The sequence below is a fragment of the Balaenoptera acutorostrata genome, chromosome 8 (genome assembly GCF_949987535.1).
Source record: "Balaenoptera acutorostrata chromosome 8, mBalAcu1.1, whole genome shotgun sequence".
Lineage (NCBI taxonomy): Eukaryota > Metazoa > Chordata > Mammalia > Artiodactyla > Balaenopteridae > Balaenoptera > Balaenoptera acutorostrata.
In genome coordinates, this window is record NC_080071.1 from 96642998 (window position 1) to 96668849 (window position 25852).

Genomic DNA, 25852 nt, shown 5'->3' on the forward strand with positions numbered 1-25852 from the left:
TAGTCAGGTTTTGTTGTTGTTGTTAAATAATTCAAATAACAAGATCTTTTACCTTAAATAATTCTCAGTGGAGTCAAACTTTCCCTAATTTTGGAGGAACTTCAAGGAAACTACTCTCAATTACTGAAAATTGTGAATTATAAAGGATTTTAAAATGCATTTTTTACTAGTACTTGTAACTTGATTAATGAAGTATTCCATAATATATATTTATGTAATTAGATTTTTAAATTATAAGAAACATTTGTAAATAAAAGACCAATAATTTTTAATTGGATTTCTAATATATTTAATGCTCATGAAAAGTTTAACATAAGCAATTAAAATATTGTCAGTTGTAGCCATATTCATAATTTATTTCACTCAAAAAACTGTCTTTAAATTTCTTAATGAGCTTGAATGTGTTGGTTCTTTTATGGCCTGTGTTGAAAACATAACCAAGGAATAAATGTGTCTCACTGATAATTAAAGTCAAACTATCTTCATGAAGTAGAATAAAGTAAAATCACGTTTGGTAGAAATTGAGGAATTGTGCTAAGTCCATCAGTCTAGAATATTATCTTTGTTCTCACTAGAAATAATGCATTATTTCAAAAATCCTTTAGAATGGAATGTCCTGGAATCTTGCAACTGGCGTTGCTTGGTAAAATGGAGTGAAGGGCCGCTTTTAATTTTTATCACCATTGTGTACATCAAGGATTCTCTACCCTGATTACAAGTTAGAATCACTTACAGGGGAGCTTTAAAACGTGCTGATGCCTGGGCAACACCTCTGGAAACTCTGATTTAATAGGTCTCAGATGGGACCTGGGCATAGGCTTCCAGGTGATTCCACGGTTAAAAAATACTCCTTTAAAACTTTAGTGCTTGGGTAGGCTTCTTGTCATGGTCGTGATTAGTAGTAGGATACCTGTAGCCACAGTTAGTGGCTAAATTTTAAGGACTAGTTTAAACCCCACAAAACAAGAAATTACTGCTACGCCTCCTTGCCTTGAGATTCTATTTTGGATTAGTGGTAAAAAAAGAAAGTAGTTACAGACCTTTCATCAGGTTAAATGTCATTTGTATTAACAGGTGCTGGCGAAATTAGAATTGGCGTTTTCTTAGGAGTCATCAGAATACAAATAACATTTCTTTCTAGTGCTTTTTAGTGCTTAGGTGTTTAGTACATGGTATGTTATTGTATTATTTTTACAGCTTAAACATATTTCTGCATTTAGCTCAATCATTATTAATCTACCTTAAAGGTCTTAATTGTCTTTAAAAATTGGGCTTTTACCACCATATTTAGGGACCCTGGGATACATATACCAGGCAAGTGATATTACTTCCTTTTTACAAATAGAGAAACTAAGGCTTCACCCAGTTTTAAGTCATTTGCCAAAGATGACAGGCTGGTTTAGCGTAGGACTTTCAGTTCCGGGTTCTACTCTATCAGTCCTTACTGCTCAGTGTGTACACCAGATTCAGGAAACGTAGGTGTTATTTGTGTAGGATTTACAATATTATGTCAAGGATATACACATTTCAATCCTAACTATAAAACTTTCCCACCAGGGGACTTCCCTGGTGGTCTAGTGGGTAAGACTCCAAGCTCCCAATGCAGGGGACCCGGGTTCGATCCCTGGGTGGGGACTAGATCCCATGTGCCACAACTAAGAGTCCACATGCCACAACTAAAGATTCTGCATGCCGCATTGAAGATCCCAGGTGCCACAACTGAGACTCGGCACAGCCTAAATAAATAAATATTAAAAAAAAAAGGACTTTCCCACCAGAAACCTTTAACTTTTAATTATGAAGCTAAGTAGGCCAGATAGAAATATGTTGTCTTGGATTGAGTACATAGATAATAGTGTAATACTATGTTTTAAGCCTAACAGAGAGTTTATGTACTTCATTCATTAATATATGAAGCCAGGGTATTTGTATCAGCTTTTTTATATCTGATTCTCTGAAAACCTTGATTACATTCTTTGGTAATTTGAATATTGTCATGGAACTCTTTAATGACTTTAATCAGCTAAACAACTAAAATTTTAAATAATTTTTGGCTCTTGGAGTATGTGTACTTTTTTTAGTGGGGTGAAATGAAGGTCTTAAAATTCTCTGTTTAAACATTAAAAGCCACAAAATTTTACCTTCTGCCAACATGATACAGCACAGGTGACTTTACCCAGGCATTGATAAATCTATGAGGGGATGACTACCCACTAGCAAGGACAGAAGGGGAGTGCCATCTTGTAAGCAACTTCAGCATTCTTGTTATAGGATACTTACATTTTTGTTGGTTTTAAAGGAAATTGGGTACTTGGCAATTTTAATAGTAGAGCAATAGTAGGGAAAGGAACTTACCTTTTTTTTCTTTTTTCTTTTTTTTTTTTTTTTTGATCAAAGAGAGCTTTCTTAACCCAAATGAAGATGGAAAGTGCTTTTCTACAGTTAGCAGCTTCCTGCTGCCTGATGATACGGTGATCAACACATAGGCCTGTCCTTGCAGCTGGCTTCCTGGCTCAGCTGAAAGAGTGAAAGAGTGATTTTCTTTAGTTGGTCTCTAGCGTGTTGCTACTGTCAGCTCTTCTATGTCTCTGACTTGTTTTCTGCGCTTCCCAGTTCTACTTTCTGCATACACCAATCTTTAGAGTATCTGTTTTTTTGGTTTTTTTTGGGGGGGGGCTCTGCATTGGGTCTTCATTGCTGCGCGCGGGCTTTCTCTAGTTGCGGTGAGCAGGGGCTACTCTTCGTTGTGGTGCGCGGGCTTCTCGTTATGGTGGCTTCTCTTGTTGCGGAGCATGGGCTCTAGGCACGTGGGCTTCAGTAGTTGTGGTTTGCAGGCTCAGTAGTTGTGGCGCGTGGGCTCAGTAGTTGTGGCACACGGGCTTAGTTGCTCCGCGGCATGTGGTATCTTCCTGGACCAGGGTTCGAACCCATGTCCCCTGCATTGGCAGGCGGATTCTTAACCATTGCGCCACCAGGGAAATCCTACTTTAGAGTATTTCTTCCTAATCTCCCTCAGTCATGTAATTCTTAAATTCGTGGAAGTTTTATAATAGAAGCTAGGGAAACAAAATATAAGTATCAAATTTCATTTATCAAAGAATTCTAAATATTTGGATTCATGTATTTATGAAAGTTTATTTTAAAATATCTTTACATGGGCTAGTATGCATATTATAAAAGCAAATACTTAAATATTTCAGTTTTATTTGTTAATGTAAATATACAGTTTTTAAAACTCTAAATGTTATAATTCCAGTAAACGCTATCTTTTTTTTTTTTAAGGTACCAGTATTTTTTGCAAATCAAACAAGACATTCTTACTGGAAGGTGAGCTGTTTTAAGTTTTTAGTAATGGGCTTTAAAAATACTTCCAATTCTGTAATAAGTAGTTCATGATCATTGCAAACAGATTATCTACTGAAAGATGGCTACATGTAGCATGAATTCCTTTCATCAGATAAGTTCATTACTTAATAGTTAAAATGTAAGTCACACAGAGACTTCAAGTGTGAATAGTATAATATAAATTATAGTGCTTTTAAAATTATTGTGTTTAACCTTGAGTTATTTTCTGTTTTATTAGATTGCCCTGTCCTTATAACACTGCTGCTCTTTTGGCTTCATTTGCTGTTCAGTGTAAGTATCAGCCCACCTTTGGGCCGTATAGCATGTGATTGCATGGTCTCTGTTGGTAGTACGTTGCCTTTAATGTATGAGTTATTTAAACATATGTTACTATGCAGAAAAAAGTGACTACACAGGAAGTGTAATGAAACATCCAATTAGTTAGCACTTACTTTGATTCCTGAAAATAATTTTTCTGAAGTTGTTTAAGACCTAGGAGAACGTTGAATGTGTTGTTATAATTTGCTTAAATGGTAACAGTAGAAACAAATATTTTACTTCCAGAAATATAAAGGAATTCTTGACATTGCTGATTTGGCTATAAAACTTGAAAAATGTGTTTATTGAAGTGTGAATATTTTCTTTCCATTTATTAGCTGAACTTGGAGACTACAATCAATCAGAAAACTTGCCAGGCTACCTCTCAGATTATTCTTTCATTCCTAATCAACCTCAAGATTTTGAAAAAGAAATTGCAAAACTACATCAGCAACATACGTAAGGATTTATTTACTTTTCTGCTTACTTGATAAACTTCTTAATGGCATCTTTTCTAGAGAAATGTTTAAAATTATTTCTAATGTGATTACTTAATATAGAACAGTTACTATTATATAAAATAGTATGATTACTGTAAAGAAATGTAGGTAATCTATACTAAAAAAATCATAGACTGTATGAGGCTTGTTTTCATGTCTGTTAAGAAACATAAAGCTGTATGTAAACAGACATGTATTGGCTATTATACAAAGTCGCCAGTTCTTTAAGAAGGAATTTTAGAATATTAATAATATGTTCACAATATACAGTTCAATCTACTTAGCAGTTCTTTCTTAGTTTTTAGCTGTGTGAAAGGAATCAATTCTGTTTGGTAATGAGCCAAGAGAAGAAAAGGAACTTTATGTAGTACTAAATTAATAAAATAAAATTCTTTTAAAATAGTACCATTTTTTCATTTATAACAGTATTCAACTTTGATATTTTATGAATCTGATTTTCTGTGACATGAGTTTTCAAGAAGAGGTTTATTGCTTTGAATAGAAAATCGTATTGTTTCTTGGTTCAGAGTTCAGTTTTGCTTTACCATACAATTCAAAATACTCATGGAGGAGCTAAGGCAGTGTTACATATTGGCTGAGAATCTGAACTAGACTCTAAAAATCTGAGCCAGACTCATTTGGCCTCGTTTGAAATTCTGATGAGGCTACTTTACTTACAATCTTGTAACCTCAGCCCAATCACTCTATGTCTGTTTGTGTTTCCTTACATGTAAATTGGGGATGATAAAACTATCTACCTCTGGTGTTATTATAAGGATTAAGTGAGTTTATATATACAAAGTACTCAGAACAGTGCTTGGCACATAGTAAGCGCTGAAGAAATATTAGCTCTTATTAATAAGGAAACTCACTGTCATTCAGTAATGGCCCATGTGTCTACAACATGTTGGTAAACTATGGCCTGTTGCCTCCTTTTGCGTGGTCTACGAGCTAATAAAATTGGTTTGTACATTTGAAATAGTTGAAGAAAATCAAAAGAAGAAGAACATTTTGTGGCACATGAAATTTTGAGAAATTCCACTTCAGTGTCCTTACGTGAACAGTCATTGGAACACAGATTCCCTCATTGGCCTACACATTGTCTGTGGTTGCGTTCACATAACAGCAGAGCTGAGTTGTTGCAGCAGAGGCCATATGGCCTGAAAGCCTGAAGTGCTTACCAGCCACCTCTTTCCAGTAAAGGTTTGCGGACCCTAATCTAAAGCAAGATTAATGAGTGAGAGTTTTAACAGACCGGCTTCATGTGGTATGGGGGCTGTTTTGGTCTAAGAGCAAATGCCATTTATTATGAAAGTTCTACACATTGCATATCTGAACCAAGGGTTTGAAGATAAACCAGATTTTAAAAAAAATTTACCAATAATGAAAAGTCTGTTCTGTCAGGACAAAGTTTGTACATTTCACAAGGTATTTATTACATATTTCTATTTGCTTTAAAGAAATGGTTCTGCAAATTTTTAAAGAAAGAAAAAATAGAATCATCCAGTTTATAATGCAGGAGGGTGGGGAAGAAAGTAGAGTATTTATTTAACTTAACTGAATTTTATAGAAAACTGAAGTATAGCTCCTTTTTTTGAGGAATCCCATTTTTATGATCATACGTTGGCAGGCTGCTTGCTCCCTTTTCTGATATCATTCATGAATGAAGGGTGATATCTTTGCATTTTTAATTTGTTGCTTTTGCTCTGCTATAGCCTGATAATATCAGATAACCAAGGTTGTTAGAACTGTATATAATACAGCCTTTTTAAAGGCTTTGCACTTACAGTAGTAGTTCTCAAACTTGTGTTCATAAGAATCACGTGGAATATTTCCTAAACGTAAACAATTTGGACCCATTTATTCTATATCAGTTTCTATAGAACAGTACATCTGAAACTACCTGTGATGAAAGACCAGTTTTCCCCTCAGTCTCTCATGGAATGATGCTTCTGAAAAATATAATAAAAATGAATTACTAGAAAAATAAAATGGAGAAATAAACAAAGGCATAAAAAATTACAAGTACTTTTTTGTTGTTAGATGCAACAGACATAAAATTACTCTGCCAAAGTGCTACAAAAGGCTGTGACACTCTCAATTTCTGTTCTTGTTATGAGTCGACACCTGTCTGTGCACCACACCCTGAGAAACCCTGCTCCAGAGCTCGCCCCAGAGACTGCATGTGTCAGAAGCACCCTGTGTGATTAAAATGCACATATGGAGTGTAGACCAAATTTTGAAAAATATTTGTTTTAAGTTAAGTCTGAGAGTGGCTTTGTAACACCCGTAAGTATAGCTTAGAACTTTAAAAAGCTGGTACATTCTTGTGTTTCTGGAAAATAAGAAAATATTGTACAAAGTAATAATTTGTGTTACTGAAAATGTACCCTCCAGAAAAGTTAGATGTTACTGTACAGAACTAAGAGGAGTACTCGTGCATGGTGTTTTGTAAAATATTTAATCAGAATGCTGAAAATTTTCTAGATAAATAGGCTTTTTGTAATTTGGTCATATTTGTGATTGTTATAATTTTTAACCTAATGATGTTTTTACAGAGGCTTATCTCCTGCAGAAGCAGAATTTAATTACCTGAACACAGCACGTACCTTAGAACTCTATGGAGTTGAATTCCACTATGCAAGGGTAAGTGAAGAAAATGCATTTTGATATTGTTGAGTTAGGCACCATTATTCAGCAAAAAAAATTTTTAATGCCCTGATGGGATTAGGCAGCAAATGGAACAGTGAGTGCTGCCAGCATAGTCGCACTCAAAATTTCCTCTGAATATAAGTATTTTCACAGTCACAATCACTTAAGATTCAATACCTGACAAGAAGAGTGGTTGAAGTGGATTTTTCATGTTATTTTTCTTCAAGGTAGTGTGTTATGTTATAAGGATAATTTTTGCTGACCATAAGAGACAGTACCTTTAGAATTTTTATTTTGCAAAATAAAAACTGTTACAGTGGGCTTCCCTGGTGGTACAGAGGTTAAAAATCTGCCTGCCAATTCAGGGGACACGGGTTTGAGCCCTGGTCCAGGAAGATCCCACATGCCGCAGAGCAACTAAGCCCATGCGCCACAACTACTGAGCCTGCGCTCTAGAGCCCGCGAGCCACAACTACTGAAGCCTGTGCGCCACAACTACTGAAGCCTGTGTGCCTAGGGCCCGTGCTTCCAACAAGAGAAGCCACCGCAATGAGAAGCCTGCACACCGCAACGAAGAGTAGCCCCCGCTCGCCACAGCTAGAGAAAGCCTGCACACAGCAACAAAGACCCAATGTAGCCAAAAATAAATAAATAAATTTAAAAAACAAATTAAAAAAAACTGTTACAGGAAAAGTAATTTGTATTTTTAACTTTTATGAAAATCATTATCATAAAAGATGCTTTCACCTCACTGAGGCCTGTATTACTACACTCTTTTCATCATTTAGTAACATCATTATAAATTTTTATTTATAAAGCACAAAATCAATTGTATTTACATATTTTGGTTGCCCCCCCCCGCACCATGCCTTTGTTAGGATGGAATTCTATGATCACTGGCTTTTCCTGTACAACACCCTAACTTTTTTTATTTTTTATTTTTGGAGGAGATTAAGCTTTTATTTAGTTTATTTTTTTGATTTAATTAATTTATTTTTTATACAGCGGGTTCTTATTAGTTATCTGTTTTATACATATTAGTGTATGTATGTCAATCCCAATCTCCCATTTCATCACACCACCATCCTCCCTGACTTCTTTTTCATTGTGTCAATTTGCTGCTTCCAAAAGAGTGTTATCCTCCTGCCATAAGCATATTTGTGAGTGACTATCCTTCATTTGTGTGTCTCTTCACCTAGATTCCTTCTCATGATTGTTTCATCAAGAGATTATATTCCTTTAGAAGTACCTGAAGTACAGCTATTCTCTATACCTAATGAAAAGTGGAATTATAGGTAATCATCAGTTTAATTGGTGATAGGTTTTATATTTTCTTGGGACAAACTACTAAGCCTAATATGGATCCCAGCCTGCAAGGGAGTTAAGTTTTCCTTAGATAGTTATTTTTAATTTATTTTAATATATAGACATATGCAGACCCATTCCTTTTAAAAAACCAAATGACTTGCTTTCCTCACATGACTGGATCTGGTAATTCTGAGCATTTGTGACTGGGAAGTCTGTCTGGTTCCATTTAAAATGTTTAAGTCCCCCTTGAACTTCTTGTGCTCTTCAGAATGAGCCCTTCACCCTCCCTCCCTCTTTGCGGGCTATTACTTTTGAACATGATTCTCCAAAGGTAACATAGTGGTCACTAGATTTTGGTTTTATTATAATACAGTTTAAAACAAATGGAACTTTAAATATGTATACTAGACTATGGTTAACGGTAAAAAAGACCACTAAAATCAGTCATTTTAGTGCTAAACAGTTTTCTAAAGGTGGTTTAGACTGCTATCTGTTATCATTGACTGCTGTCAATATAATACAAAGAATGTTAGACTTTACTTTTTTTAACTTAAGTGACGTGGCTGGATTGCATACATAATTAACCATGTCATTATTTATTGATTTGTCTAAGTCATTTTTTTTGTTGTTTAAATTATTAGATTGTAAAACTCTTTCTCAGAAAGCCAAAAATGTAGAGTGCCAAATTAAAGGAATTTAAATTTTAAATATTTTGTACAGACCAAAAAAAAAAAAAAAAAACCCCACAAAATAACCCAGCTAGGAAAAGGTGTTTCTGCTGTATGTGGATGTGGAGAACTTCAGAAAATGTGCAAATGTTCAGTGAACATGAAGGGAAGTTTTGTAGCCTCGGGAACAAAAAGGACAAAAGGTAGAGGGGAGAGGACACATAAAGAAAATACTTAAGTTTTAATTGAATATCACAAGCAAAAGTATGTTTGAAATAATGTTTTATTTTGAAAAGCAAGGTTAAGATCTTTTCTCTCTGCCTCCAGAATGTAGGTTGAAAAAATTAGAGTAGAACTAAGTTATTTATAGCAATCTGCAAGATGCAAATAAGTCTTAGAACCGTCATAGCAGTGCATCTGTTATGTGCCTTGCACAGTGTTGGCACTAAGGATGACTTAGTGAACAAAACATCGATAATCCCTGCCCTCATGGAGCTCACAAGATAGTGAGGGGAAAGAATTAGAGCATGTATGAACAGTTAAGTATTTGAGAATATGAAGGGGCAAGTACAGAATGCCATGGGACCCTGTGGCAGGAACTTCTAATCCAGCCTGGGAGCAGAGGGTAAGGAAGGCTTCTTAGAAGTAATTTACTGAAGCCAGAAAAATTAATAAGAATTAGCCAAGGGAGTAGTTTTCACCATAGAGCCATCAGGATGAAGGAAGACCTGAAATCAAGAGAGAACATGGCCTATTTGAAAAAACAAAAACATTTAGTACTCCTGGAAGATTATATGAATAAGGGAAAAGGAGACTGTAGAAAAGTAAAGAATGAAGGACAACTTCAGGATAAGGAAAGAAAAAAAGATTTGAGGGCAGGGTGCATGGGAATATTTGTTTCTTAAAATAACATTGTAAATGGATTTTTTTCTTGGCGTTCAGTTGTATGAGTTTTAACACATGTGTAGGTTCATGTAACCACAAACAGAAACAGAGCAGTTCCATCCCCGCCACCCCCCCCCCCAAAAAAAGTACACTGGCTCGTGCTGCCCCTTTGTAGTCCAGCCTCCTACTTACCCCCGGTTCCTGGCAACCCTGGTCTGTTCCCTGACTCCATAGTTTGTCTTTTCCAAAATGTCTTATAAATGGAATCCTGCAGTATGCAACCTTTTGAGACTGGCTTCTTTTACTTGTAGTAATGCATTTGGGATTTATCCAAGGTACTGTGTAGTTCAGTAGTTCATGCTTTTATTGCTGAATTGTATTCAGTTATATGGACGTACCATGGTTTGTTTCTCCATTCACCCATTGAAGGACATCTGGGTTGTTTCCAGTATTTTTTGTTTTGTTTTGTTTTGTTATTAATAGGCCTACTGCAGACCTTCATTTATAGGTTTTTGTGTGAATTTAAGTTCTCATTTCTGTAGGGTAAAAATCCCAAACTGGGATTTCTGGGTCATATAACAAGTGTATACTTAGCTTTATATGAAATTAGGGAATTGTTTTCTAGACTGACAACCGCTTTGCATCCCCACCAGCATCTTTGCAAGTTCCAGTTGTTTTACATCCTTTTAGCATGTGCTACTGTTTTGTTTTGTTTCTTTTTAAGGTTTTCTGATAGGTGTGTTTTATCTCATCGTGGTTTTACTTTGCATTTCCTTAATGACTAATGATGTTGGGTATCATATCTTTTCTTTGATGAATGTCTGTTCAGGTGTTTTTCCCATTATTTAATTTGTTCTTTTCTTTTTTTACTCTTGTCTTTTGAGAACTCTTTATATATTCTAGATACACTTTTTTTGTTGGATATGTGATTTGCAGATATTTTCCCCACTCTTTGTTTTGCCCTTTTGTTCTCTTAACAATGTCTGTCACAGAGCAAAAGAAAGTGATAGATTCTCATACCCCTTATTCAATCACTGGTGGAACAGACATTTTAAAAATCAGCATAATATAGATTTCAGCAACATAGCAAACTGTAGAATACTGTATCTGACAAGTTTGGAGTACACATTATTTTTAAGTATGCAGAATATAATTTCTGTTCATGGTACATTTAAGCTGAAAACAATAACAAAATGATGACTTTAAAGATCCTCCAAGTATTTGGAAATTAAGAAATATACTTCTAAACAAGCCATGGGTACAAATACTATCATTATTTCTACCCAACAGCCTCTGTGCACTGCTCTCAGACTCACCTAGAAAGAATAATAATTAGTTACCCCTAAGTTTGTGGTTAGGATCAATTGATAAAATAATGGATATCAAATTAATCTTGAAAATATAAAATAATTTGAACATATTAAATTAATACCAAGGAACATTGTGGGAGCTAAATTAAAATATTTATAAAGAATTTCTGACCTCTGAAAATGGAAGAAGCACTATGTCAGGAGTAATTGTTGGCCTAAGTAACTTGTTAAATGAATGGCTTGAGGGCTCACTAAATTCCTATCATCTTTACTAGAAAATCAGTCAATATTTATTACACTGTGAGAGTGGAATAAAATAGCATAATAGAGCTATACGATATCTATACCGTAGATCTTCAAGTTTAATCTCTGTTTTATAAAGAAGTTAGCATGATATAAACTCTTTGTTTTCCTAAGAAACTGATTCCTGGTTATCTAGATGTAAATGTAATCACAGAAGGCTTGGCCTTAGGTTTTTGGTTAGGTATAGGATGCTCTAAATTGACCCTAAAACAGTTCTACCCAAGTTTTGGGCTTAATTTTGAATATCTTATTTCCATAGGTGTTTGTAATAATGATGAAGATAATTCTACTGAAAAATAACTTTTGCCCTTCAAAGTTTCAAGAAAAGGAAAGCTTAATGATGCTATTTTGATTATTCATTTATTCATTCAGTGAACATTTTTTGAGCACCTTCTATGTTGCAAGTCCTGTTTATAGACACCATGGATACAGCAGTGAGTAGATAAAATCCTACCCTCATGAGGCTTGCATTCCAGTGGGCAAGACGGACGAGAAGCGAATAATTGAGTACCTTAGAGTACATAGTGTGTGATTCCATGGAAGTAAAGTTCAAGAATAGGCAAAATACCAGTCTATATCAGCAGAAGAAGTCAGAACAGCAGTTCCCTCTGCAGGGGTGTTACTAGCTGGGAGGCGCCTGAGGGAGCCTTTTGGGATTTGGAAAAATGTATATGTTGGTTTGTGGTGGTTACATGTAAGTGTATATACTCAAGTTATGCATGTTGTAAAATTTTGAGTTGTACACTTAAGATTTGTGCATTTTACTGTATATTCTACTCAGTTTTCTTATGATTAATTAAAAGGTAATGTATCAGATTGTGGTAGATGCTGTGGAGAAAAATTAAGGTGAGAAAGGGGAGTGAGACAGCCAAAAATGGGGTATCAGAGAAGACCTTACTGAGAAGGTGAACAGACGGGGCGTCCTGCAGATATCCGTGGGGAGAATGTTCTAAGCAGAAGAAACGGCAATAAAAGGCCATGAAATAGTGTGCTTTGCACCTCAAGGAACAGCAAAGAGACCAGTATGGCTGGTGCAGTGAGCTGGAGTGGAGTGTATTGACAAGGTCCAGGTGGACCAGGGCTTTATAAGAATTTTACAGACTTTGGCTTGTAATTATAAGCAAGGCCAGTTGAGGGTTTGAGGAGATAAAAGACATGGTGTGATTTACATTTTTTTAAAACGTTTTTTGGCCGCGTCGTGTGTCTTGCGGGATCTTAGCTCCCTGACCAGGGATCGAACCTGGGCCCCTGCAGTGGAAGCGTGGAGTCCTAACCACTGGACCGCCAGGGAAGTTCCCCAATCTGCACGTATTTTGAATATGGAAGTGACAGCACTGACTGATGTATTGGCTCTAGGGTGTGAGAGAAAAAGGATTCAAGGAATGATTCTAACGTTTTTGGCCTGAACAACTAGAAAGATGGAGTAACTTCAGTAATTTGTAACAGTCAGAGAGAAGCAGATTTGAGAGGGTGGGTCAGGAGCTAGTCTTGGGACGTGCAATTTTAGAAGACTTCTATCAATCGAAATGAAAGAAGGCAGGCAATTCAGTATATGGAACTGGAGTTCAGAGGCGAGGTCTGGACTAGAGCCATACATTTGGGAATTGTCAGCTTACAGATAATATTTAAAGCCGTGACACGGGAGCACTGAAGGAACATAGCTAGTAGCAACTGAAGATTAGAGGTCCTCAGAGCTGGAACACTTCAAATTTTAAAGGTTAGATGAGGAAGAAATAGCCATTTAGATAGAAAGAACACCTTTCAGAAAGAACGCCTTTCTTTCTGTCAGACACTTGTGTGTCTTTGAAGCCAAGTGAATCAGGTGTGGTCAACTATGTCAGATGAGAATTGGATTAGAAATGTGGAAGTTATTGTAATATTACCAGTATTGACTTTGTAATAGCAATTTTGGAGCTATAGTGATGGCCAAAGTCTGATTGATTAGAGAGTATTCAAGAAAGACTGTGAGAACAATAATTTTGAGAGATTTTACTGTACAGGTTACAGATAATAATCACAGGAAACACCTTTATAGCATTTACTATGTGCCTGACAACGCTTCTTAGGGCTTATGTATATTAATCTCATTTAATCCTTAAAACAGCCCTGTGAAGTAAGAGTATTATCATCCTTACTTTCCAGATGAGGAAAATGAGACACAGAGAAGTTAACTAATATAATCATATGATATCTGTTTCTGTTTTAAGGTTCTTTGAAAACCTTGTTTTTAACCTGTATATATTTGAGGACTTTTGGACATATTTGTTTGAATAATCAAATAATTTAAAAATACAATCCCTTGAAACAGAGAAAAGAATCTCTTCTGTACAATAGAGCTATATATATGATTTCGTCTGTGTCACCCTAAAATATTCAGATCACACAGTGATTTTCCATATTCTACTATGTGCTTTTACTCATAAGGACCTGTCTAGACATAGCATTTTTTTTTCTTTCCCCTTTTTGATTCTTTTGTATCTTTATGAAAGTATCAGTAGGTCATTACTTGTATTCACTTTCACTGCATAATTTGAGAGCACATACACTGTTAGACCTATATAAGGCACACAGAAATATTTTTTTAATTATTAATGAGTGTGTATTATGGCTAACTTTATACCTAACTACATGAAAAATATACAAACATAATAATTTTAAACTAATGATATATATAGGGGAAAATCATAAAGCTAAAAGGTAAAAGTGAAAACAATTTCAACATATATTACAGAAAGTTTTTTAGTATTCGTATTTTATAAAGAGTTCCCACAGTAGAGCAATTTTTTAAAACATGTAAGTAGAAATACAGGAGAAACAGAGGTGAGCATGTTGAAGTGTGACCCCTTAGGAGTGCAAATGTTAATATGACTATAATACTTGACCACTTCCATTTCTCCGACGCCACTCTTTTTATAGAGGTGTTTCAAATAATGTGTTCAAAGATTTTTATTACAGCATTGTTTGTAATATTAAAAATTTAGAAATCTCTAAATGAATCAACAGAAATGGTTAAGAAATTGTGATAAATCCATATTTTGGAATAATATGCAGCAGTTAAAACTGATGAGTTAGAGGTATATATATTGATATGAAAAGATATCTACAAAATGCTAAGTGCAAAAGAAAAATAATGCAATAATATATCCCAGTTTTTGTTGATTAAAGAAATTGTGTGGTTATAAATACTACATATTTATATTTTGTATATATAAACAAAGATCTAGAAGAATATACAGTGGTCCCCCCCTTATCCATGGTTTCTGTTTCTGCAGTTTCAGTTACCTGAGCTCAACTGGTCTGAAGATACTAAATGGAAAATTTTAGTGGCTTTGTGTTATTATTGTATTCTTACCATGTGACTGCAGAGAGACTTGAATGGTTAAGTGGTCCTAGTGACTTAGTGGAGAGTAGAACCGTGGTCTCCACCAGAAAGGAAGGGAGGGCACTGCAGGGCAGCGTGAATGGACAGTTGAGGCATGGGTAGAGAATATTAGAATATCTGTCCATAGTCCTCCTAAATCTCATCCTGTTTACATTGCTGTTTTTTTAACATGTTGTAAAATAAAGCACATATACCTGTGTGTATATCGTAGTGAACATCTTTGTAAATACTACGCAGGTCAGCAGTAGGCTTTAGCCAGCCATTCCAGAAACGCTTTTTATACACTGTCCCAATCATAGCCCCTTCCTACATTGTTCTTCTGTGGTTTTATCACCCAGTGTGCCTTCCTGGATACTATAATTTGGTCTTGCTTTTTGTTTGTTTTAACTGAATAACTTTAAATGTCTTTTGATCCCTTCTTCCCTTACCGTTCCTTAGAATGTTCTTGTTAAAGAACTGCACCATTTCACCTGTAGTTTCACACAGTCTGGACTTTGCTGATTACATATTCATGGTACAATTCAGTACATTCTGCTGGGCTAATGAAGTTTTCACAGAGAAGGTGGACTTGATCTAGACTTTGGTTAGGTTTGATTTGATTCATCAGAGAGACATGAAGAAGAGGTGAGAACAGCATTAATTAAAACATGTAATTATGGGTACACAAAACACGTGGAATGGCCTGATGGGAAGCAGGTTTTTACTAATTATAAAGGGGGAAATGAAATGGGATGGGGTGGTCGTTTCAGTGCCAAGCTAAACAGCGGGAGGTATTTTCCTACAGATAATAGAGGTCCATTCATTCCACAAATGGGTAGGCCTTTCTACATGTAAGAACCTGAAAGGGCGCAAAACAAAGGCCCTGCACTTTGCTACTTAGGTTCTAGTGAAGAAGAGAAAAAATAAACAGATTAAACAAGTCAATGTATAGCGTTATATTAGGTAGTAATAAGTGATAAGAAAAGCATAAAATAAGGTGGTCAGCGTTCATTTTTCTGCACACTGGAATTAATAGCATTTGTATCCATAAAGGACATAATACTTATTTTCTTGCATTCTCTTGCCCAACTCTGGCAATACCTTGGGAACTGACACTTCAGTCTAGATAGCTATAATTTGAGAATTTGAATTCCTAGATATCCCTGCAGTGTTTTTTAATGTTTTTCTACCAGCATAGCAGCCTGACTGCTTTACGTTTTTATTGAGTTTTGTATATCTCTTTAATGGCATTGGTTCTTCTCAAGTGCTTGGTGGTCCTTGGTTGTGTACTTCTTTTGTATTTGTGATTCTTAGTTCACTTGGTCATGCATGATGTTTGTCTTTACTGCGGCCTGTTTTAGGTGCTGGAGGAGGGAAGGAAGGAACTGCCAGGTAGAATGTGCCTATAGTTTGCTTTTTTCAGTTTTGGGTTCTCCATCCCTTCTGGGAATCACTCTATTCCTGTCCCCAGTATCCACACTTGCTGTTTTAGACAGGCTGCACACAATTCTGTGTCCTGTAGCTTAGTCTAGATTGTAGGGTTGATAGGAGCTAATTATCTTTCCTGCTCCCTACCTGATCATCCTGACGGTAATCTGAGGGTTCCCCTTGGGCTGTGGTTTTCTGGAATTATTTTCTCTCCATAAATCTGATCTTATCCACTTTGTCTTCACAGACTCCTCAAAATGTCTGGCCCACTGATTACATACCTTTCAGTGTTACGGATTGTTTTCAAGTGTTAGGGTTTTTTTCTGTTTTCATGTACCTTCTCTGATGTTTTATGAGACTGAGAGCAGGAGGGGTAACCGGAGCATATATTAAGTCGCCGTCCTTGAGGCTGGGCCTGCCATCTTGATTCAGACTTCTGATTGATGTCCTTTGAACAGTGATTTAAGACTCTGATAATAGTGTGTGGTGGTGCTGGTTATTGCAGAAGAAAAGGAGCAGCCAGACAAATGAACATACACTGCTGTGTTTGGCCACTTACTACATGTTAGCTTACCTAACAGGCTAATTTAGTAATATTTCATTTAATTAGACATTATTGAAACTACATTTTAAAGGTTTTTTTCCTAGGGAGACAATTACAGAATCTTGATTATATTTTCATCAATTAGTTCTATCTTCTGATCACATAAATGCTAGGGATAAAAGCATTATTGCTATATTAGTTTGCCTGTAGTATGTTTCAAGTCAAGAAGCAGAGCTATTTCAAGACTGATTAGCAGCTGAGAAAAGTTTTAATTCCACTCATTCTCTTAATAGTGCAGGTCAGCTGTTCACGTTGGATCAGTCAGCATGAGAACTCACCCGTCAAAGCACAATTCAAATTTCCTTCTCAGGAGCCTTCCAAACTCTCCAACAATTGTCCCCACTCTATACTCCCATAATGTTTTTGTTGTATTATGTCTGTTATAGAACTTCTCATTATATTGGAAATATTATTTTATTACAGGTTGCCCTTCACCAAACTCTGAACTCCAGGTTTTATTCACTTTTGCAATCCTACCACCATATTTACACAGTAATTGGACCTTAATAGTTTTAGAAATGGAAAGATGGGTACTAACTTATCATTCTATAAGATGAGAAGGTCTGATTTTCTATATCAAAGAGTCAGTCCCATTTATAAACTGTGGAAAATCCTGAAATCATTTTTGCTTTAGATTAATAAATTATAATAATGCAACATTTAAGTTTGATTTGAAGTATGTCCTTTATGATGTAACAGTTACCATATGGATTTGTAAATATTACTCAGTTAACTGTTGCCTTTGATGAAATGTCACACTGTGTAAAAAAACTAATCATATTTTTAAAATATATCTTTAACAGTTTATTTTAGATTTGCCATTTTCTTTTTTTTGTTGTTTTTTGAAGGATCAAAGTAACAATGAAATTATGATTGGAGTGATGTCAGGAGGAATTCTGATTTATAAGAACAGAGTACGAATGAATACCTTTCCATGGTAAGAACTTCCGTCAATACTTTTGCTTTTACCATTATATTACCAAATACAATTCATATTAAAGAAAGTGGTTGTTGAGCTATTTAATGTTGTCATACAACTTTGTCCACTTACTTGGAATCTACCAGAAGATACCAAAATAATTGAATTATTTGTTTCAAAAGTGTCTTAGTTTAAATAAAATACTACTTTGCGACTTTTTCTCTTAGACAATCTCTGAATCTGTACTGCAGTGTAATAGCTAATATTGTCATATTTACTCTGCGTCTCACACTGTGCCAGTTGTTTTGAATACAGCACTTCACTCAGATGCATTCGGCGGGTGCTAGTTTATTAGTTGGAACATGGGCACGGTTGCTGCAGCAAAGGCCCCGTATCACAGTGGTTTAAATTGGTGCTAGGGAAGTATGGCGGCTCCATGGGCTTAAAGCTCATGTTTCTTTTGTGTTCTTGCTCTGCTGCCCTTAGCGTGTTGTCCTTGTCCTCACCGTCCAGTGGCTCACTCACCGTCACGTCTGCATCCCAAAGTGAGGAAGAAGGAGAGGCAGCATCTGCCATTTCCCTTTAAGGGGATAGCGTGAAAATTGTAAAAATCATATTGATCACCTATCCCTTGTGTGAATATCATATAAGTAACTCGGGTTTTTAAAAATAAACACCATGATTTTCTCTAGGGGGAGAAACAAATACAAAGGAAGTATATTGTATCAATCTGTTTCTCTTTATATCTCCTAAAAGAATTGGTCCAGGTTTTTCAATATCTCTGATTATTATTTAATAGGTTTTTGTAATTAGTCACTTATATAACACTAATAGAAATATGATAACTGACAGAAGCTATTATTTTAGAAAATTGCCACAATTACGTTGAGAAAATAAACATAAATTTCCCCAATAGGTCACTATCTAGGAAAACATGAAATACAAAATATAAAATTGATGAAATGAACTTCATCAAAATTAGATATTTTTGCTCTCCAGAAGACACTGTAAAGAAAATGAAAAGGCAAAAAAGTCTTTTATAAAATACATATTTGATAAAGGACTTATCAGAAAAATGTAAAGGACTCTTATAGCTCAGTAATAAGACAACTTGATTAAAAAGAATAGGCAAAATATGTGAATAGATACTTCCACCAAAGGAGATATACAGATGGCAAATAAGTACACAAAAAGATGCTCAGTCATTGGTGAAACACAGATTAAAACTGCAGTGAACTATTACTGTTCACCCACTACAATAGTTCCAATTAAAAAGAATGATAATACCAAGTAATGGCAAGGAAACAGAACACCTAGAAATCTCATATATTGCTGGTGGGAATGCAAACTAGTAGACCAACTTTGGAAAACAGTTTGGTATTTCTTCAAGGTTAAACATAGATTGACCATATAATCTGACAATTCTATTCCTAGATATTTACCCAAGAGAAATGAAAATACAAGTTTGTATAAAGATTTGCACACTGTTTTCATAGCTGTATTATTCATAACAGCACAAAACAGAATTCCAGGTGTCCATCAGTTGGTGAAAGGACAAGCAAATTACACTTGCAATGGAATACTGTTTAGCAGTGAAAGAAATGAACTGTTTTACACACTAAACAATATGGGTGACCCTCCCCTCAAAACATTATGCTAAGTGTAAGAAGCCTGACACAAAAGATGACGTACTCTTTGTTTCTATTTATATGAAATTCTAGAGAACACACAGTATAAAGACAGCAGACCCTTGGTTACCATTGGAACATTTTCAGGTGATGGAAATTGTTACATGGTGGTTTGGGTGGGTGGTAGTTACACAGCTGAATGCATTTGTCAAAACTCATTGATTTATTTGCCTAAAATTGGGATATTTCATTTTACATATAAATTATACCTCTGTAAAGCTCATAAAAGAAAATCAAAGGTCATTTAGTGTTTCATCTCACATCTTTTAAGTTTTTCCTATATAATTCAAATTGTGTTATGTTCAGAGGAGAATACAAAACAGCTCAAGACATGGTCCTTGCCTAAAAGTGGGCACATAAAAATTAATTACAAAACATAATAAGGCAATTTGTAAATTAAATGCTTCAGAAAAGATAGTTACAATTGTTGACTTTCATAATGGTAAATGTGCATCTTCAATTTTAATACTTTTCTGATTTTACTAAAGACAGTTAAAAATACTTTTTATTAATTTTACATTTTCTATAAATGTCAAAATCAGAAATAAATTCTTTTCAGGTGATGTGGTTAAAATGATAATCTAAATTTTTCTGTATTTTCAAAATTATACAATAAGGATTCTAGAAGTTTTTGACAAATTACTTTGGAAACACCAAGGATATAATTTCACTAGGGAAAATTGTAATGGCCCTATGGTATTTGAGATGGTTTTTAAAGGATGAATAGAAATTTCTTCAGTGAGGAGGAAGTATGGAAGAGGTATGTGTGTATAGAGGGTTCAGTCAGGGAATTCGGGGTAAAGGTACCAAACATTTGCAGGCGCCTAACAGTAAGAAAGGACGTGGCAAGTTGAGGAGATGATGGGATATTTGGTTTGATTTTTTTTTTCAGTTGTCTTCACTGAGGACAGAAGCAAGGGCATAAGAATTTAAGATACTGTTGCTTAGGAGAGAAATTAGATTCAGATTGTGAAGGATCTTATATATTCCATATGCTGAGGAGTTGGTGTATTATTTTATTATTAAATATTCTTGAAGGTAGTTTCATGTTGAGAAATAGAACTCATGTTTATAAGTCTTTATCACACAAGTTAGGTTAAAAAAAATGTGAGCATTTAAGATATTGATTGGAAAATACTATATAGTATTCCTTTAAATTTTTATTTTCAAGAATTAAACTAAATAGATGGGATTTAAAGTTGTTGAAGCTACTAGATGTACATCATCCTGGAACATAAGGATTTCTTCTGATCCTAACTACTCGTAGCAGTACATACTACAACATTAGGAGTACATTTATACGTATACCACAAATTGCCATGATTAAAGGTCCAATATCAATTGATTTCCAAGGAAAATCAATCATTAAGTTCTGTGAAAATCATCAAATACATGGTTTACTTTTAGTTCTTAAAGTATGGATCTATTTTCGCAAAAGCAACATACTTATTAATACTACATGTGAATAAGGGACCATTTCAGCCTCATCATCTTTATTCAAATTAGTGTTCGTAGAATTGCCGTTGCCCTTAAATTGATATTTTAGCAAAGTATTGTGTAAGTCTCCTTGAGGAAATCATAAAAATCACTTGATAAAAACTGATTATGATTACAGCTCGGAATTACCAAATTTCTACATGAATAAGGAGTTTTGAGTAGAGGTGGACGTTTTAGAGCTGATAGTTTTATAAGATTAATAAGGTAGGAAAAAAATCACTCATGGATTTTAATGCATTTTATCTGTACCTTATAACCCTGCAACTTGGATGTTGTTAGCATTGTTTTTATGGATAAGGACTGAGAAACGCCAGAGAAGCTGACTGGGCCAGTGTTAACAAGTATGATGAGTATGAAGCAGAGCTTTAAATAAACCTGCGTCTTTCAGTTTCTGAAACACTCGCTTCTCGCTTACCTCTTCTCTCAAAATTAGAGCTATGTGTAGAAAAAGTAATGTTCCATGTAATAAATATATTCCCTCATTTCTTTCCACATATGGTTATCCCTAAATTATCCAGTTCAAGTTCATACTTTTAAAATGTTGAATACTGAATTGGGAGTTACTTGGATTCTGTAATTAGACTTCACTAAAATGAATGCTCATCAAAAAACATCATTAGTAAAATGAAAAGGGAAGGAGAGAGTTCTGGTTCCCAGTCCAGCAGGTAAAGACTTTGGAAGTTGTCACCCCTGTCCTCACAAGAAAAAAAAAAAAACTGCAAAAACTCAAAATCAACAACTCTTTTTAGATCCCTCAGAGAATTGAGGACACAGGGCATACTGCAGCTCTGAAAACTGGAGAGACAGATGAATACAAGGAATGACAACTTACCAGGACTGGAAACCACCTCTGTAGCCGCCCCTGGTAGGAGTACGTACAGGGTGATTGACAAATTGCCGGAGACGGAGCAGAGACTAGCTTGGACTAACTTACTTCGGAAGGACCCCTCGTTCTCATGAGTTTTACTACCAGGCACCCCACCAGGATCTCAGGGCGAAGATTGGAGAAAAATCCACTTGCGCTCGAAGGGCAGGGGATGGGAGTTGAGCAGGAAAGTAACCATTTTGAAATATGCTCAGAGCTTTCTGCTCTCCTTAACCAAGATCTGCCCTCAAGGAAATCTATTTTACCAATACTTAACCAACATGGGTTTTACCAGAGCCTAACCAAAGTGGAGGAAGGGAAGTACCCATTTACAGCCCTCTCTGTACTTCCTGTTTCAGCTAGGGAGGGGTGAGCTGAGGGGCACTGAAGGGTGCAGCCAAGGGGCCCAGACCACTAAACCCGAGGCCTAATCACAGGACTAAAGACAGGTTCCTCCCCAGCCCCAGACTTAACTGACACATCACCGGGGCTCCTGTATAATAACAAAGCGTCACAACTTAAGTCATTGCAAAGCTCAGGCTAATTAAGAAGGACTGTCTTGGGAAACCGAAAGACAACCAGAGGGACAGAAACCAGGATAGTAGAGCAAATAGCCTCAAGTGCCTGCCTCAGAGACTGTTCCTTTGCAACAGTCACAATTTGATTGAATTCGTTCCTGAAGGAATTCATGGCCCAGGGCGCTGCTGAAAATAATAGAGCAGTGTGTTGGCAATTAGAGGAGTTCTCAGCTGGGTGTGGTTTTTGAGAGAATGGGATGACTAGTACCCCTGGTCATCTCAGCATTCCTGTGGGCACACCCAGAGCTGTGCTTTCCTGAAGAGCAGCAGCAGAAGCGTAAACTGGAGGTTGAGGGTGAAGATCGAGTCCGTGCAAGTAAACTACCGAATAACGGGAAGCTGGGAAGATGGGAAACACATACTTACGCTCACTACGATGCAATATGTAAAACATCTGGGTGCCAGCGAAATATTACAGGACACACAGATAAAGGAAAGTATGCCCCATGCACCTGATAAAAGACAAGCAACAGTTTTAAGTATACATGTGCATAATAACACAGTTTCAAAATACATGAAGCAAAAAATAAGGAAAAATAGACAATTCTACAATCGTAGTTGGAGATTTGAGCATATCCCTCTCAGAGCTCAATACAAAAACTAGACAATAAAAAATCAGTTGAAATAGATTCAAGCAGTATCAAATCTCTTGGCTTAATTGATAAACAATACTGAAACTGTGCGACTCAGATTGCACTTGAACCCATGGGCGGGGACTCAAAACCAGCCAGAACCCACTGTCTTTTAATTGAGATCACACACCTGGTCTCAGGACCTAATGAAGCTCAGGGTCTTGATGTCTCATAGCAGAAAGAATTCAGTGAGAGGCAAAGTGATGGGTAAGAAGTGGATTTATTTAGAGAGAAACACACTCCACAGACAGAGGGTGGGCCATCTCAGAAGGCAAGAGGCCCCAAAATATGGTGTGGTTAGTTTTTATGGGCTGTGTAATTTCATAGGCTAATGAGTGGGGATTATTCCAGCTATTTTGGGGGAAGGGGCAGAGATTTCCAGGAATTGGGCCACCACCCACTTTTGGCCATTTATGGTTGGCCTCAGAACTGTCATGGAGCTGGTGGGAGTGTCATTTAGCTAATGCATGACAATGAGCATATAATGAGGCTCAAGGTCTACTGGAAGTCGAATCTTCCGCCATCTTGGATCTAGTTGGTTCTTACCAGTTTCTGTCATATCCTATGGCTATGTCATTCTTTCAAAGGTTGTGCCCTGCTCCCCTTCCCTCCTGTTTCATTACTATGCCTAGTAACAGCAAAATACACATTCCTTTCAAGGGTACATGGTTTGTTTACTAGGAGAGAAAATATGTTGAGCCATAAAACAAGCTTCAATAAATTTTTTTATTGTGTTATAATTAATATAACATTATATTAGTTTCAGGTGTACAGCATAGTGATTAACTATTTCTATACCTTATGAAACAATCAACACAGTAAGTCCTGTTATCATCTGTCACCATATAAAATTATTATAGTAGTATTGACTATATTCCCTCTATATACATTACTTCCCCATGACTTCTTTTATAGCTGGAAGTTTGTGTTCTTAATCCATTTCACATTTTTGTCTTTACCTGCACCCTTTTCTCCCCTCTGGCAACCACTTGTTTGTTCTCTGTGTCTGTGAGTCTCTTTTTGTTTTTTTAGATTCCACATATAAATGAAATCATAAGGTATTTGTTTTTCTCTTTCTAGTTATTTCACTTTCATAATACCCTCCAGGTCCATCCATGTTGCCATAGTTGGCAAGATTTTATTCTTTTTTTATGGCTGAGTAATAGTCATACACACACACATATACAAACACATCACATCTTCTTCATCCATTCATTATCGATGGACACTTAGGTTGTTTCCATATCTTGGCTGTTATAAATAGTGCTGCAGTGAACACAGGGGTGCATAAATCTTTTTGATTTAGTGTTTTCATTTTCTTTGGATACATACCCAGAGGTGGAACTGCTGGATCATATGGTTGTTCTATTTTTAGATTTTTGAGGCCCCTCCATACTGTCTTCCATGGTGGCTGCACATATTTACATTACCACCAACAGTGCACAAAGATTCCCTTTTCTCCACATCCTCGTCAACTCGTCAACACTTGTTGCTTCTTGTCTTTTTGATGATAGCTGTTCTGACAGGTGTGAGGTGGTATCTCATTGTAGTTTTGATTTGCATTTCTCTGATAATTAATGATGTTGAACACCTTTTAATGTCCCTGTTGGCCATGTGTATGTCTTTGTAAAAAATGTCTATTCAGGTCTTCTGCCCATTTTTTAATCAAATTTGTTTTTTGATACTGAGTTGTATAAAAAAGTTCTTTATATACTTGGATATCAACCCCTTATTGGATATATCATTTGCAAGTATCTTCTCTCATTTGGTAGGCTACCTTTCTGTTTTGCTGGTTTGCTTCACTGTGCAGAATCTTCTAATTTGATGTAGTCCCATTGTTTATTTTTGCTTTTGCTGCCCTTACCTGAGGAGACATATCCAAAAAATAGTGCTAAGACTAATGTCAAAGAGGTTACTGTCTGTGTTTTCTTCTTGGAGTTTTATGATTTCAGGTATTACATTTAAGTCTTTAATCCATTTTGAATTTATTTTTGTATATGGTGTGAGAAAGTTGTCCAGTTTTCATTTTTCTGCATGTAGCATCCAGTTTTCCCAACACCATTTATTGAAGAGACTGTCTTTTCTCCATTGTATATTCTTGGCTTCTTGTCATAGATTAATTGACCATGTGAGCATAGGTTTATTTCTGGGCTCTCTATTCTCTTCCACTGATCTGTGTGTCTATTTCTATGCCAGTACCAGACTGTTTTGGTTACTGTAGCTTTGTACTATAGTCTGATGTCAGGGAGCATGATTCCTCCAGCTCTGTTATTTCTCAAGATTGTTTGATTATTCGGGGTCTTTTGTGTTTCCAAACAAATTTTTTTTTTAACTTTTCATTTTATTTTGGAGTATAGGTGATTAGCAATGTTGTGATAGTTTCAGCTGTACAGAAGAGTGATTCAGTTATACATATATATGTATCTATTCCATGCAAATTTTGAAATTATTTGTTCTAGTTCTGTGAAAAATGCCATTGGTATTTTGATAGGGATTGCATTGAATATATAGATTGCCTTGGGTAGTATGGCCGTTTTAACAATATTAATTCTTCCAATCCAAGAATACAGTGTATCTTTGCATCTGTTTGTGTCCTCTTCAGTTTCTTTCATCAGTGTCTTATAGTTTTCCAGGTTTTACATCCTTATGTAGGTTTATTCCCAGGTATTTTATTCTTTTTAATGTGATGGTCAATGGGATTGTTTCCTTAATTTCTCTTTCTGATAGTTCGTTGTTAGTGTATAGAAGTGGAACAGATTTCTGCATATTAATTTTGTATTTTGGGGTCCTTTTTTATGATTTTCATTTCTGTGTTTATGTTGCCCATCTGTTCTTTTTTCTTGCTTTCTACTTTATCCTTTGGAGCTCTTAGCCTGTTAATCATAGTTGTTTTAAACTCCCAGTCTGATAAGTCCCACATTCCTCTCATATCTGGTTCTGATGCTTACTCTGTCTTTACATTGTGTTTTTTGCCTTTTGGTATGCCTTGTA

At 35.8% G+C, this 25852-nt stretch overlaps 1 protein-coding gene across 4 annotated transcripts in view; it reads left to right on the forward strand.

Annotated features, from left to right (window-relative positions):
- The window catches only part of PTPN4 (protein tyrosine phosphatase non-receptor type 4), a 184214-nt gene that overhangs the window by 81147 nt on the left and 77215 nt on the right, over positions 1-25852 (forward strand). For all 4 annotated transcript variants that reach the window (XR_009009090.1, XM_007181267.2, XM_057551667.1 and 1 more), the window contains exons 6-10: positions 3283-3327; positions 3584-3636; positions 4002-4122; positions 6722-6809; positions 17531-17619. Coding sequence is in view for 3 of the 4 variants with exons in the window: in XM_007181267.2 (XP_007181329.1) it covers positions 3283-3327; positions 3584-3636; positions 4002-4122; positions 6722-6809; positions 17531-17619 (396 nt within the window). In the remaining variant the exon portion in view is untranslated. The remainder of the gene's footprint in view (positions 1-3282; positions 3328-3583; positions 3637-4001; positions 4123-6721; positions 6810-17530; positions 17620-25852) is intronic.